Raw genomic sequence first — 16,157 nt, 5'->3', positions numbered from 1 at the left:
AATTGTAATATATATATATATATATATATATATATATATATATATATATATATATATATATATATATATATATATATATATATATATATATATATATATATATATATATATATATATATATATAGTAAAGGTAAAAGTAGCCCAAACCTGCATACAGAAACTAAGAATGGAATGGAATGTTCAAATGAAACTATTTCACTCCAGTGAATAATGTGTGAATGTGAATTCACATGTGTGTATGTGTGTGTGTGTGTGTGTGTGTGTGTGTGTGTGTGTGTGTGTGTGTGTGTGTGTGTGTGTGTGTGTGTGTGTGTGTGTGTGTGTGTGTGTGTGTGTGGGTGTGGGTGCGTTTGGCTGCTTCAAGGACAGTTCCCGTAACAGCACTTATAGAAGCGCATCAAAATTGGTGTGTATGGACTTGACTTTGTGAAGACTCAAACAAAGTGCGTCGTTGAGGCTGAGGCATTGTTGCCACGTTCGCTTGTTATAAGCGACTTTGAGCTTGTTTTTCTGTAAAGTTGCTTGTAAATATTGGTAGTTGTGGCCTTGCGGTTTGCGTTTTTTTTGTCTTGTTTCTTATGTTTAGTTGCTTATTTGGGCTTGTTAACTATTGTTAAGTTAACAACAGTTAACAATGTATTGTTAACAAATTGTATATGTTTGTGTCTGCGGACTGAGAATATTTTGTGCTAGGACCCCTGTACCAGATTTGTGTTGTTAAATTATTCCAAATGTTTCATTTTTGCCCAAGATTTTTTTGAAAATCCAATCTACGAGCTCACAACTTACTGTACTGTTTCCATGTTTTTCTAAATAAAGTACTTCAATCGCACTAGGCCTGTCACAATTATTACATAAGCGTCTAATCACAATTATTTGAGATAATCTCAATTATGTTAGCATAATCGTCATAATTAAAAAAATTCAAAAACGTTCACACGTTTTCAAATACAAAAAAAAGCAGAAATAACTGATCTACAAGCTTACAACGCGTCACTTTGTGACGCTCTAAGCGTTGTAAGCTTGTAGATCAGCTATTTCTGCTATTTACACGTGTAACATTTTAATACATATTAAATATGGTAATTTCTTTGTATATTGAAGTTATTTGTCATATCTGCCCTGTGATTTTTGATTGCGAAGCCTAAAAGGCAAACAAAATGATATGTTTCACTGTTCAACGCCAAACACAATGAAATCGTTAAACGCAATTATTTGAGTGACAATTAATCGTCAGCTTAAATTTGTAATTGTGACTGCCCTAATCACAACGCGACGCATAAAGTGCTCATGTCGCTGCTTTGGGGCTTGTTTTCATAGACCTGGCTGTTGCTTGTTTCTCTCGCATAACCTGGCAACACTGCGGCTGAGGCGAGGTCAAGCAGAGTTGAGAGAACACCGTCTCTCTCGAGTAGTTCTGTAGTAGTATCCTGCTATAGTGGTGTCACTTTTATGGAATACGCACATTGAAGTCAGTGGGACAAGCGTATGAATAAACACTTTTTTATCTTTGAGCCACATTGTGTGTCTGCATAGCTATTGCTAACGTTAGCCAGCCTAAGTTTAGCTAGGTTGCTAAGTGCTAGCCGCACAGCTAGCCAGGTTTCCGGGTTCAGGGAGAATTGTGCAATGTTCTTTACGTGTGAATTAATGTTAGTGTTTGTTTTTTTGTTCTGTTTGCGTCGCATTATGGCTGAGTTCTAGCCCTGAAACATGACTACCATGACAGTCATGATGCTACTTGTTCCTGTTTTTTTTTCTTTTTTAATATTTTACATTTACAACCAGTACATCTACATAAACGTTCATATTTCAAATATAAAGTGCTGACCCCACGGCCACGGATGTAACAAGTTAAAACGCCCAGGTGTACGCCCTTTTTGCATAAAAAAGGCTGTTCGCGCTTGTGACACACGAGCGTCATGTGGACCATGGTGGCTAGCTGAGTTCCTGCATTGTGAAATAACAAAAGTAGAGGCCTTACACACGATGCTTAGAAATGCCATTTTATCCTCCATGTTGGAGAAAACTACAATGTGTGACATACAGTGGTGGATAAAGTAGCCTACTCACATTTTGTACTTAAGTAAAAGTATCAATACTGCAATGTAGAAATACTCTTGTTACAAGTAATACATATGTACTTAAAATATCAAACGTAAAAGTACTTATTGTGCAGATTGTCCCGTTTCACTAGGTATCATGTGTATACATTGTACGTGTGAAAATAGACGTTGTGAGCTTGTAGATCGGCTATTTTCAAAAAGCCAAAGTTTAAATATGGCTGAAGTGGTTCATTTATGTTTTATAATAATGATCAAAATCTACAAAGTAAATCTACAAAGTGTTACTTGAGTAAAAGTACAAACATATTGGCTTAAAAATATACTTAAAGTACCAAAAGTAAAAGTACTAAAATGTTTGAAAATAGCAGATTTACAAGCACACATATGTGACGCGTTGTGAGCTTGTAGATCGGCTATTTTCAAATAGCTTATGTATAAAATAGGGCTAAAGTGGTTAATGTATGTTTTATAATATAATAATTTATATCTGCAAAGTAATTAGTAACTAAAGTTTTCAAATAATTGTAGTGGAGTAAAAGTACAATATTTGCCTCTGAGATGTAGTGGATTAGAAGTAAAAGTACCTAAAATTGGAAATACTCCAGTAAAGTAAAAATACCTCACAACTGTACTTAAGTACAGTACTTGAGTAAATGTACTTAGTTACTTTCCACCACTGCAAACGATATATACCTATTGTTTGTCGGGCAGAAACTCATATCTCCTTCTATTGTTTTGTAATTTAGCTTTTAGATCAGCTGTTGTTTTTATTTGTTGTTATAATAAAAAGCACGGTTTTGGACATATGAGGTTTTCACCCAACAGTAACACTAATTATTTACATTGTGAAAGAAGTGACAGATGAGGAAAATACTAATAATAATTCGAACTTGTCTGCATAGCTTGTTTAGTATCTGAGCAAATGAGCTCTGTTTGTCCTCTGTTATTTACATTGTAATCAATTAATATCATGATTATTAATGAATTCATAGCTCATGGTAATAGATTGTTATCTATCAATGTAATGATATAGTATCTATTATCTGCCCTTGTGTATGACTGCTTTAACTGCCATGACGACTGATGTTCCCTTGTTGGATCAATTGATCTATCTGTCTGTCTGTCTAATATGTTGATAATAATTTAGTATGTTAACTTGAGCATACTTTGTTTGTCGTAGATATGGAATAAAGAGAAGTCTGGATGAAGATACGGCTCATGTCACTAGCCCCACCTGATACTCTGACCCGACCGGGACAAATCCTCTAGAATCCTCTGAAGGTGTCTGTCTGTCTGTCGCATAACAAGGCAAGGCTAAAGACGTGTGTGTGTGTGTGTGTGTGTGTGTGTGTGTGTGTGTGTGTGTGTGTGTGTGTGTGTGTGTGTGTGTGTGTGTGTGTGTGTGTGTGTGTGTGTGTGTGTGTGTGTGTGTGTGTGTGCGCGTGTGCGTGTGTGACGGTGGCCAGGTTGTCACATGTGACTTGCCACTTCTTTCTAGAATGCTGGCACTCTTTACTCTTTCTCAATAAATAAATAAATAACAATACACATTAAACTCACAATAATAAAATATCAGTTGCACAATAAAGTGCGGGGTGCGTAATTACTGTGAGAATAATAATGATTGTCAAATACTGCAAGACTACGCCACCCTTTTGTTTAAGAGGTAGGGTCCTCTGTAACACTTTCTTAGGCTATTCACAGGTTCGAGTTTACCCAGGTAAGTATAACACTTTTGAATGAGAACAACACTTTATAAAATATCCCTCGGAGAAAACTGGACGGAAACAGGTTTGTATAAAAAGGTAATTAATTGTATTGTCCTAATACAACGGCATCTATAAGCCATAAAACAATGAAAAGCATAAACAAAAATATAACACTAAACACTAAAACCCTCAACCTCCTATGGTGCCCGCTAACTAACTAAAATACACAATCACAGGAACTCAACAACAAGGCTTAAAACACAGGGCTTGTGCAAATTTAGCAAATAAATATAAATCTAGCATAAAGTGCCTACTTCTACTGAACCAGTAAAGTGACAGGTGCTGATTTAAAGTGCTAAATACTCATCACGGTTTGAATGCAAAAGGTGGGGAATGTCCTTATATGGGTGTAATGGATCGGGGGTTTAGGCCAGGAATCTCTGCCTCTTCAGTTCTTCGTATGCGCTGCCTGCAATTATAGAAACTAGAACCAGTTCATCTGTTCAATGTAACTTCACATGGGAGGTTTAGGACCGTGGTTTTATAAAGGTAACGTTGCATAGGAAGGTACTTACACGCACGCCAGACTTAACGTCTGGCTATGAGTGTGTAGAGCGCGCAACGTTATCACCACTGGCCGTCTCCTCTGCTCCTTGGTTCGGTTCGTCTCCTTTTCCCCCCCGTCGCTCTCGTCTACCGCTGCGGCTTCTTGTCACTGGAAGCGGGCACGTCTCAGCTCACCGTCCGCTGCTTGTGGCTTGGTGCGTCTCGCTGTATCCTTGTTCTCCACCTTTGCTCCGTGGCTCTCCTATACCTGTGCACAACCTGCTCCCTCGGCTGTCACCTTCACACTGCCCTGTGTGCCTGTCTCTCTCCTGTCCAAATGCCCGCGCCCACTTTTGAACAGTGTGGACCACACCCTATCCTACTCCCATTCGCTCTGCCAACAGCGTGACCTGGGGACATTGGCTGGCTGGAGTCACACGGTCAAAGTCATGCAGCCTATCATGGGGTTCATTGTCAAGTGTCTCAGGGACCGTGGGGAAATATATTGCCAGGTTAAAACGTTCAGTGAGAGATTACATAGGATACATTTAAGATGATGGTTATTTTCAGTGCATTATACAGGTTTTTACGCATCAATAAAATAGTACAAAATTTATTTTCATCACTGGTTTTTGACCCTGTCACACGTGTGTCGGCTATATTTGGTTAAAGTTCTCCTCGGGATAGGGATGCTAGGGTTCAAATGGTTAATGGGAAAAAATAAAAAATCCTATCACACATACATTTGACGGGCCCCCTGTAGTAACTCTGAGGACCCCCTAGGGGTCCCGGACCCCCTGTTGAAGACCCCTGCTTTTATTGGATAAATGTTAACCGACGTTAAGGAAATCTACAAGCTCACAACATGTTGCACACCTCAACGTTTTGTGAGCTTGTAGATCAGCTACTTTTGACGAGTGACATCATCATCAGACGTAATATAAATTCAGCATTATCCACCCAGCCACTCTGCTATGTGGAGTGTATCCCATGCGTTGCCAGATGCTTCGTTAATTTGACGTGTCACACAGTTCAAATCAAATCGAACGTCATTTATAGAGCATATTTTAACCATGGTTGAGTGCTGTATTAGATAAAAAACAAAGAATGAACATACATGCGTGTGCACATGTGCATACGCACATACATAACATACCTATACTCATATAAAATGAAATAAACAGCTTGAATGGGATTAAGAGCCAGGGATAAGGAGTGAGTGTTAAGTATTTTTTTTTAACTGTGTGTATTGTGTAAGTGAACAAGCTAACAGTAGCCTACATGCTGCTGTCAGAGCAAGCGTAATGCTTGCACGTGTGGTTGAGGCTTGTAATGTCCGTTTTGGAGCACTAGAGGGCAAAATGACTGCTCAGGTACTTAAGTGACACTGAAATCTGCATTAATACCCTCTGCTCCCTACGTTTTATATTCAACCTTCATCCACACAAACAATAAAATCTAAGTCCTTATTCTATTCCTTCATTCTAGACCAGTCTGTGGAGTCCAGCCTGCAGGTGAAGATGAGTTCTCCAGCACCAGTCGAGACTGTTTCTATTAAACAAGAACCTGAAGACCACCTGGACACCAGTATGTTTCATGTACTCTCATCATTTTGATTAAGGATTTAATTGTGTTTTTGCCATTGAACATGGGAACATACAAATACAAATTATGCTTCTGTTTTTCTGTTAGGCTTTGTAAACACAAATTGCAGTGCAGATTTGACAAACAACTAACTTGAATGTATACAGAAATTACTGACATTTAACAGTGTTGTACTTTCACGTTATGTTTAAAATAGCAGAAATAGCCTCTACAAGCTCACAGCGTCTCACATTGCGTCGTGAGCTTGTGGATCTCCTATTTCGGTTAAGAACAAAAGTATGAATATTTTTCAGCATGGAAATTATTATGATTACGCAAAATAATTGTGATTATCTTAAATAATTGTGATTGGACAATAATTGAACTTCAGCTTTTAATCTCTGCATAACGGTTCAAAATGTTACTTATATATCTGTCAGACCAAACTATACAACAGTCCTTATTCTATTCCTTTATTCCAGACCAGTCTGTGGAGTCCAGCCTGCAGGCGAAGATGAGTTCTCCAGCTCCAGCCAGCACCGTTTACATTAAAGAGGAACCTGAAGACCACCTTATACATGAACCTGAACACCGCTCGGACACCGGTACGTTTCATGCTCACACTTTCTGTTCTGTTGTAGGACTATCACCGCCATCAACACTCAAGTGTACAATTATCATGGCAAAATCGCCACGATAATGATAATATCATGATGCCTATAATAAGTAGTTGTCATCTATTGTCATAATTAAAATCATATCACTCAAGATTATTAATGCGTTGTTATTTTTTGCATGTTTTACATTTTTGGCTATCCGTCTTAAAATTAGTGGATTTAGCAAAAGGATCCGCTTTGGTTGGCTGGGCTCATTCTGGGTGATATGGCAGTGGTGGGGTAGACATTAGCAGCTTTGTGAATGGAGGTTTGAGTTTCTTGAGGCAAATAGTCTACATAGCTTTGTTTTTGTTCACTGTCTCCGTCCACTTAATCATTCGGACACATTGTTTATGACCCATCGTACGACGTTGTAGTGAGTTTTGTGACCAAAGTAGCTAATTTACAAGCTCACAATGCATTGGGATTATCGCAACACGTGAACTTGTAGATCGCCTTTTTTTGGCGAACAACACTGTAAAACTGCCATCTGATGGCGCACGCTGTGCACTACGATAACAGTACATTGTATCACTCTCATAGAAAAGGGGCTGACGGTATTGAAGATCATACCGTCTGGATTTATAAGTACCCTGGTGTACCGTAATACCGTTACACCAGCCAAGCCTGTTCCAGTGAGTTCTCCAGCACCAGCCGGCACCTCTTCTATTAAACATGAACCTGAACACCAGCTGGGAATCGGCACGTTTTATAACCGCTTCCCTAGATTATATTGTTCTGAGGCAGAATAAGCCATGCTTCACTGGTGTAGTTCACGAGGGCTCTTTATTGTAACCCCATGTAGACAACAACAACGTGAAAAACTGCAATCACAAAAACAAATAATATCTTTTTAAACAATGAATTATAAACATGATGAAATATTAATGTCCATGTTGACAGTCATACTGTCTTTTTAAAGTGTCCATGAATGAATGAATTGTCCGTGTTGATGAATGAATGAATTGTTTGTACATATTATCAATCAAATGTCCATTTTCACATGAACATAAACACATCCAATACAACAACAATGATGACATTTTACACCAAGGAAACACATAACAAAAAACATACCGTGTGCGCCTTCTGCACAGATCTCTAGGAGGTTAGATGTGTTGGTAGTTTTTAGAAACTCTTTTTAGCTGAAGGAGAGCTCCTTCCCTCTTCAGCAACTCAGTAGCACTGATTACAGACCTCAAAGGTATAACAGGTGAACCCAATGTTCAGTGATTGGGGCTACGTGACTGACCAGGTAATACCATGACACGACCTGAACTGTAGAGGGCACTGAAGTAATATACAAATAATCAATACAGTGTTTCACTCATAAATCACATTAAAAAAATGTAAATCAAATACAAAAAATGTACAACCCTTTTATGGCGACAGCTACACGTTTCATGCTCTTTCTCTATTTCTGTCTCTTTATTCATTATGGCTATCACCTTAAAGGGATATAGTTCACCCCAATTTTTTTTTCTTCTATCCATTAGTCACCCCAGACTTGAATTCATGTTAATTTGGAAAACGCAGGTGTTTCGTTTTTTGTAGCCTATGTTTGTATGTGCAACTACTTGAAGGTTTCAAATGCTTCTCATTTATTTGGGATACTAATTTATTAGACTGCTCATGGCTCTTCAGATGGGGGTGTTCTTACCGGTTAAATGCGTAAAGCATTCAGGCCATTCATCAAAAATAAAGGTCTGCCTTGCGTTCCCCCTGTGTTTGAACTGTTGGCTCACTGCAGAAAACTACAAGACATCTGTCCCATTGGTTGGTGCCGGCCCCTACCCGGTCATGGTTCAGCAATGTTGAACCCAATGTATCGGACTTCGTGTGCTGCAGCTCAGTCAACGTAATGGGACGCTCCGCCTAGTTTTTCCCATATAATGGAAGTGAACGGCACTTACTGTCATCATTACAAATCATAGTCAGTTTTCTATTCCTTCATTCCAGACCAGTCTGTGGAGTCCAGCCTGCAGGTGAAGATGAGTTTTCCAGCAGCAACCAGCACTGTTTCTATTAAACAGGAACCTGAAGAGCACCTTATGCAGGAACCTGAATACCACCTGGACACCAGTATGTGTAATGCTCTTTCTTTTATTCTCTTCTGTTGTAGGATTGTCACCTTATCAACATTTAGTATGCAATCATTATTGGCAAAAACATCACGATAATGAGAATATCAAGATTAGTCATCACTGAAAAGATTGTAGGTTGGGCCTTTTGCGTCCCTTTGCCATCTTCTTGTGTACAAATACAGACCAAAAGTATCATAACACATTGTTCCATTTTCAGGCTTGATTTAAGTTTTAACATCACTCAAATAAGCAAATCTTCAAAATATCTTCTGATTTCAATGTCTGATATAATTTGAAATCTTTCAAAAAAGATTTTTCTTTGTTAGTTGATAAAAATCAGGAGATGATGTGGCTCAGCCCCCGACACATGCAGAGCTAGGCAGACAACTAGACTATTTTAGTGAAAAGCCAAACGAGTCAATTATTTATCAACCCCATGCAATCTGAAAATCAGGTGAATCTATATTTTTCTTAAGCATCGGATTAATTCATTAATTCATTGATGAATGAACATCAAGTCAAACAATTCATGTGCTATGAAGGAGTGTGACCTGGCTGCATGTGTAGTGCTTTACAGGAAAGAAGTTCAATGAAGTCTTGACACAATCATATTTGTCATTTACATAAAAGTGTAAATATGACAATAAATATGACAGGAAGTGATACCTGGAATTCCAATGAATGAATCACTGTATTTTCCTATTGGATGTGTTTTTCTCTGCTAGCAGATATTTAATTCACATTATTTATATAAAGTGTAGCTGAAAGAAACAGACTATAGGCCTAGATCAAAGAAGAATGAAGTACTGAGATGCTTAAGAACTAGGCACATTAATTTGGCAGTAGAACAAGCTTAACAAACACTTAACCTGCCTGAATTATTTCAGATTTTTTGCAGTTGTCTGCCAGAGAGTTTTCATTGAAATTAAAGAAATACTCAGGAGCCAAGACACAGAATTTTTAAGTTTTAAGTTAACAAGGAAGTGGATGGGAGTCTAGATCTTCGAAAAATCATATCTCCTTGGTCTTTGGGTCATTTTATTTTCTAAAAACGCATTTATGCGTTATTGGCAGGCAAGTGATGGATTCAATAGAACGCATATATGCGTGATTGGCAGAAAATGAGTTAATTTGGCAGATCAGTTGTTAAAGGTATCTCAGGTACTTTGTAAATATGTAGATAACTTGTTTTTTGGCCTTCTATTGTTCTCTGTTGATCTCCTTCCCACTTAACCCCCTACCCCTCTTCTTTTTCTCTCTCCCCACTCTTCTTTCTACGGAATTTAACGTTGCGATGGGAGTGTTGTACAAAAACGAATTTCACCCACTTTTTTACCTTGTAAACCTGTGATGTGACAATAAACCTGATTCTGATTCTGATTCTGATTCTAAAGCAGATGTTTTAAAACATTTCGTTTTTCAAGTGACATTATGTCCCCTCTTTCTCCATTCCAGATGTCTTTCCTGACCAACTACCAGTGAAGAAACATACCTACTGTGAACCGTGTGGGAAAAACTTCTTCACAAGTCATAGACTAAAATTGCACCAGATAAAACATACAGGAGAGAAACCTTACCGATGTGACCAGTGTGAGAAATGGTTCAGCTCAAGCAGTTATCTCAAAGTTCACCAGAGAATTCATACAGGAGAGAAACCCTACCACTGTGACCAGTGTGAGAAACGTTTCAGTGTAAGTGGTAATCTCAAAGATCACCAGAGAATTCACACAGGAGAGAAACCCTACCACTGTGACCAGTGTGGGAGACAATTTAATCAGGCAAGCAGTTTAATGAAACACCAGAGAATTCATACAAATGAGAAACCCTACCACTGTGACAAGTGTGGAAAACAGTTTAGCCGTAAACTATCCCTTCAAAATCACCAGATAATTCACACAGGGGAGAAACCCCACTCAAGCAGTTTAATTCAACGCCAGACAGTTCCCACAGGAGAGAAACCTTACCAGTGTGACCAGTGTGAAAAAAGTTTCAATCAAAAACAAAACCTCCAACATCATAAGATAATTCATAGAGAGGTGAAACCTTACCATTGTGACCATTGTGGGAAAGGTTTCAATCAAAGCCGCAATCTCATAGATCATCAGAGAATTCACACAGGAGAGAAGCCCTATCACTGTGACCAGTGTGGAAAAAGGTTCAATTGGGCAAGCACTTTACGTAAACACAAGATAATTCATACTGGGGAAAAACCCTATGGCTGTGACTATTGTGGGAAAGGTTTTAACCAGTCAAGCAATTTAATTGAACACACAAGAATTCATACTGGGGAGAAACCCTATCGCTGTGACCATTGTGGGAAATGTTTCAACCAGTCAAGCAGTTTAGTTGTACACAAGATAATTCATACAGGGGAGAAACCCTATCACTGTGAGCAGTGTGGAAAATGTTTCAATTTATCAAAGAATTTAATGAGACACAAGATAATTCACACTGGAGAGAAACCTGTGAAAGAAGGGTTTGTATCAAAGTGAAAAGTTAAGTATTTGGTGAAATGGAAGTTCGGAACACACATACTGTAAAAGCGTTCATGTACTGGAAAGGCATCCATGTATAGTCAAAATTGGAAGTGCATCCATGTCAATATGAACAGTTTCAGTTAAAGTAATGGGGCTTTCAGGTAGTAACTGCTTGGTTGGAAAGATGGGGGGGTATTCAGCAGTGTGGTGTTGGGTGTGGGGTTTACAGATAGGGGGTGGGGATGGGAAGATGTGGGGGGTGGCTATGGTCAGGCTTTCGAAGGTTAACGTCAACTATTAACACATTGACTGCCATGGATGTAAATCTACGTCATCTCAAATCCAACACTTGACTGCCATGGACATAAATCTACGTCATCTGGTGTTTTCAGTGATTACGCTAGAGGGCGCTCTTCGCCAACCTATGAATGATGAAATGACGTCAACTAAATGACGTTCACCCGGTACGCTGTAACGTTATGTGATTTATAAAAATACATTTATCTCAGATTTCTTTTCCCAGATTGCGTTTAACTAATTAATTACCTAATTAACTAATTAATACCTGGCAGTTGTTAAAAGTGATTTCAGATGGAGCCAGAGTGTGTGACAATTTGCCCTATTATGGTTTTAATGTCAACATCAATGACATGTATCTTTTATTTTGTATAAGTCTCTTCGTGATTTTATATGCTTGTACACCTGATTATAATATATGCTAGTTCTGACTCAAAGATGTAAGCTATATACCAGGACAGAGGGCTCAATTTTAAATGTTGTGTAGCTATATTACACAAGCTTATCATGATGTTGTAGTTTGGGGAAAGTGGTCATGATTGGGACCAAGTACACAAAAGCTTCACCAGAAAGGTGCAATTTTGAAAAATTAAGTTACGGCTGTATGGAGCTTGGTGTTAGATGCCCTGCGATAAAAAAATGGGGTTGATTGGATGTTAATGATATATGGATTTCTTTATAGGCACCTCCCACTCATTTTGCAAACCAAATACATTGTGACATGAATCTGAAATCATGTGTAACTCGTTTGGATGGCATTTGTAAAACAAAATGTTTCTGCGGCTTACAGTTAAAATGTTTGCGGCACCCCTATGGGTGGGGTTTATTGGACGTTTCGTTAATTATTTTCGGCCATTTTAATAGGCCTTAGACACATCTTGGAAGCCAGTTACAGCCAAATGGTATGAACTATCAAAAATATGTATGCTACTTTTTGTATCACAAGTCCAGAGATCATGTGGGCTAATTTGTGAGATTATATATATACTGTATATATGATGTGTATAATACATTTACCACATTTTCCGATTGGTTATTTTTGTAGGTTTATTTCTCTCCTGAATAGGACATTAACAGTAACAGTAGTAAAATACTTCAATAGGAACTGTCATATTTAGATGTCTATGATTCTGAGTAAACTGTAACCTGAAATTGGAAGAATTAAATAACAGTGTTACACTGAATTGTAAACATGTTTACATTTACACACAAGCATAGCTCTGAGATGTTTTTTTTTTTAAAAACTTGAAACTGTTTCTTTGGTCAACACATACAAAAAGTGTTCCTTTTAGCCTTATCAGAATCCTTCAGATTTAGAGGTGTAAAGCAGTGGGTGAAATTATTATTTTTCATGCACACTCCATCCTTTTGTAGTATTCTTTGAGACGAGAGGGTATGGAGGTGAGAGCAAAGGGAAAGCATCAGAAAAAAGGTTAAATAGAAGAAGAAATAAAGATATATACTGTACAAATGGCATATGTGAAAGCAAATGTATACATGATGTTTAGAACATTAGCATCATATGCAGGTATGCACATTATTTTGTAACGGCATAATTTGCAGTTGAACAAAAGTAGCAGCAGGTAGAATGTCTTATAGGTAACCCAAGTGAGACCAGCCACTACTCCCGGTCTCTGCCATTCAGACGGTACTGACAAACAATTACTGGCAAAGACAGTGGGATTTGAACCCACCAAAGCAAAATTGAATTATTCTGATTCCTTCAAATACATCTCTCCTTCGCTCACACGTTTCTTATGCAATGTTTGTGAGAAGGTTCTACTAATTGATAATCTGCATGCATGTCCTTGACAGTTTTCCAGAACTACATCTATCTATCTATATCTTTATCATCATCTAGAACATTCCTTGGGTTCTTGCCAACCCATGTTCTCGAGTTTTAGCCATGTCTAATTAGTCCAACACTGACAGCACACCACATGACCGTTATCTTTGTACCATGGATTTGAAATAGATTTTAAAAAAAAATCTATTTCATATGCTGCAAAATAATCTACTTTGAATAATGCTTGACAAACTAATTGCTAGTATAGATACAAAAAATTATCGGAAGCAGCCTACCTGCCATCAGTGACATTTATATCAGCAGGTGTAGGAATAAGGCTACTAGCATCATGGAAGATGCCACGCACCCTGCTCACGGTCTGTTTGACCCCCTCCCCTCGGGAAGGAGGCTGCGCAGCATCAAGGCCAGCACCACCAGGCTGAAAAACAGCTTTTTCCCCGAAGCTGTGAGAATCATGAACTCTCGCCCTTAGTGATCTGCAAAAAACGACCTATGAACTCTGCACTATGAATTGAACCGTGACACATGAACTGTTTTTTAAATGCTGTTTTTAAATGCTGCTGTTTTTATGTAGTTGTTGTTATACACAGTTTTAGCCTTTGTTGTGTGTTTTATTTATTTATCTTATTTATTTACTCTGCCATGACCAGGACCTGAGTAACAAATTTCGTTCTCTATGGAATGAAAGTAAAGCTCCTTGACCTCCTGGATCTGTCAGAAAAGGATGGGGTTAAAATTGTGTTGGCATCACATTTGCTTTTGCCAATTTCATCTTGATTCCTGTCTTTAAGTTTACAAAATGTACTAAAGTACAGTGAACGTCTGTGCGGTTTGTCTTCATCACTGAAAATAACGTACATGTAAATTGATGTCATGTGTAGTTGGGGTGAAGAAACACAACCATTTCAATCCTAATAATACCTATTTGATTTGACATCCTGACTTGCTGCTGTAGCTGAGGCTTGAACCTGTTACCTGCGGCTCACTAGTCAGTGACTCTATCCATTCACCTACAGCTGTTTCCTTGGAATCTGCGGTTCTGAAACGTTTTGTTGTCAACCCCCCAAATTGACATGTATTTGGGCAGTGGACCCCAATGTGAAAAGATGTAGTGTCAGGGCCCCCCATGAAAAAGATTTATATTTATGCTCTAACACATTTTTTTAAAGTTATTTGTCTTGTTTGTTGTTCAAGTCAAAGCACCAGGAAGGCTGTACTGTTAGCTCAATGGGTTGAGACGCAGTATTCATGATCCAGAGGCCATGAGTTCAAATCCCATTGATGTCTTTCCTATGATTCTTTCCTTTGCAGACTGGCTTCCAGAAGATCAACTGAAAACTACCAGGAAGGCTATATTTGTCATCCAACTGTTAGCTCAATGGGTTGAGACGCAGTATACATGATCCAGAGGCCATGAGTTCAAATCCCATTGATGTCTTTCCTATGATTCTTTCCTTTGCAGACTGGCTTCCATAAGATCAACTGAAAACTACCAGGAAGGCTGTACTTGTCAGCCATCTGTTAGCTCAATGGGTTGAGACGCAGTATTCATGATCCAGAGGCCATGAGTTCAAATCCCATTGATGTCTTTCCTATGATTCTTTCCTTTGCAGACTGGCTTCCAGAAGATCAACTGAAAACTACCAGGAAGGCTGTACTTGTCAGCCATCTGTTAACTCAATGGGTTGAGACGCAGTATACATGATCCAGAGGCCATGAGTTCAAATCCCACTGGTGTCTTTACTGTGATGCTTCCTTTTGCAGACTAACTTCTAGAAAAACAAGTTAAAACCACCAGAAAACCTGTAACTCTCAGCCAACAGCATAGCTCAACTGGTAGAGCGTCTGTCCAATAACATGACTTGACTTGACTTGAGTGGGTTCGATTCCCACTCGAGTCAAGTGTCCCCGGTAACTTGGGGCAAAGGATAAATTGACTGATATCCTTAGTGATGCTTCCCTTTGCAGACTAACTTCTAGAAAAACAAGTTAAAACCACCAGGAAACCTGTAACTCTCAGCCAACAGCATAGCTCAACTGGTAGAGCGTCTGTCCAATAACATGACTTGACTTGACTTGAGTGGGTTCGATTCCCACTTGAGTCAAGTGTCCCCGGTAACTTGGGGCAACGGATAAATTGACTGATATCCTTAGTGATGCTTCCCTTTGTAGACTAACTTCTAGAAAAACAACTTAAAACCACCAGGAAACCTGTAACTCTCAGCCTACAGCATAGCTCAACTGGTAGAGCGTCTGTCCAATAACATGACTTGACTTGACTTGAGTGGGTTCGATTCCCACTTGAGTCAAGTGTCCCCGGTATCTTGGGGCAACGGATAAATTGACTGATATCCTTAGTGATGCTTCCCTTTGCAGACTAACTTCTAGAAAACAAGTTAAAACCACCAGGAAACCTGTAACTCTCAGCCAACAGCATAGCTCGACTGGTAGAGCGTCTGTCCAATAACATGACTTGACTTGAGTGGGTTCGATTCCCACTCGAGTCAAGTGTCCCCGGTAACTTGGGGCAACGGATAAATTGACTGATATCCGTAGAATAACTTGTAGGAGTGTGCTGGTTCAAATCCAGTACAACCCAGGACCGAGCGGTCCTGGGTTCGATTCCCACTAACGTCAAGTCCCCGGTAAATTGGGGCAGCGGATAAATTGACTGATATCCGTAGAATAACTTGTAGGAGTGTCCTGGTTCAAATCCAGTCACCACCTTAGTAACTGAAACCGAATCTGGCCAATTCGGTCTCAGTTACTGAGATAGATAAAGGGTGTGTAGAGTAGGCTGAGTAGAGTAGGGGTAGAGTAAAGAGGGAATATAGTCGGGGAGTAGGAGTAGGTCCCAGAAGGGCCCAGAGTAGGGGGAGGAGTAGGAATAGGGGGAGGAGTAGGGCCAGGAGTAGGGGGAGGAGTAGGAAT

General features: G+C 39.1%; 1 protein-coding gene across 6 annotated transcripts; it reads left to right on the top strand.

Annotated features, from left to right (window-relative positions):
- The first annotated feature begins 309 nt into the window (after positions 1-309).
- Positions 310-11,296, top strand: LOC311040699 (uncharacterized protein). Of its 6 annotated transcripts, none has more exons than XM_084051035.1 (7): positions 310-443; positions 3,247-3,374; positions 5,810-5,908; positions 6,388-6,510; positions 7,105-7,263; positions 8,521-8,649; positions 10,101-11,296. In XM_084051035.1, exons 3-7 carry the CDS (start codon positions 5,842-5,844, stop codon positions 11,135-11,137), a joined length of 1,515 nt encoding a protein of 504 aa, XP_083907161.1. In that variant the 5' UTR covers positions 310-443; positions 3,247-3,374; positions 5,810-5,841; the 3' UTR covers positions 11,138-11,296. The 6 variants fall into 6 exon arrangements, with proteins under 6 accessions (XP_083907161.1, XP_083907162.1, XP_083907159.1 ...); XM_084051036.1 differs by lacking the exon at positions 310-443 and adding an exon at positions 1,361-1,486 and having other exon boundaries at positions 8,521-8,643; XM_084051033.1 differs by lacking the exon at positions 310-443 and adding an exon at positions 1,361-1,486.
- The last annotated feature ends 4,861 nt before the right edge of the window (positions 11,297-16,157 follow it).

This window comes from Gymnoscopelus microlampas (genome assembly GCF_963454915.1).
Source record: "Gymnoscopelus microlampas genome assembly, chromosome: 24".
In the NCBI taxonomy this organism is placed as follows: domain Eukaryota; kingdom Metazoa; phylum Chordata; class Actinopteri; order Myctophiformes; family Myctophidae; genus Gymnoscopelus; species Gymnoscopelus microlampas.
This window is presented reverse-complemented; position numbering and strand designations above follow the sequence as displayed.

What these genes read in the sequence shown, in the direction of transcription:
- LOC311040699 (XM_084051035.1), top strand. Translation starts at nt 5,842, where the DNA reads ATGAGTTCTCCAGCACCAGTCGAGACTGTTTCTATTAAACAAGAACCT. An exon ending in TGAAGACCACCTGGACACCA is followed by an intron (nt 5,909 to 6,387) that starts GTATGTTTCATG and finishes CCTTTATTCCAG; the next exon opens with ACCAGTCTGTGGAGTCCAGC. An exon ending in TGAACACCAGCTGGGAATCG is followed by an intron (nt 7,264 to 8,520) that starts GCACGTTTTATA and finishes CCTTCATTCCAG; the next exon opens with ACCAGTCTGTGGAGTCCAGC.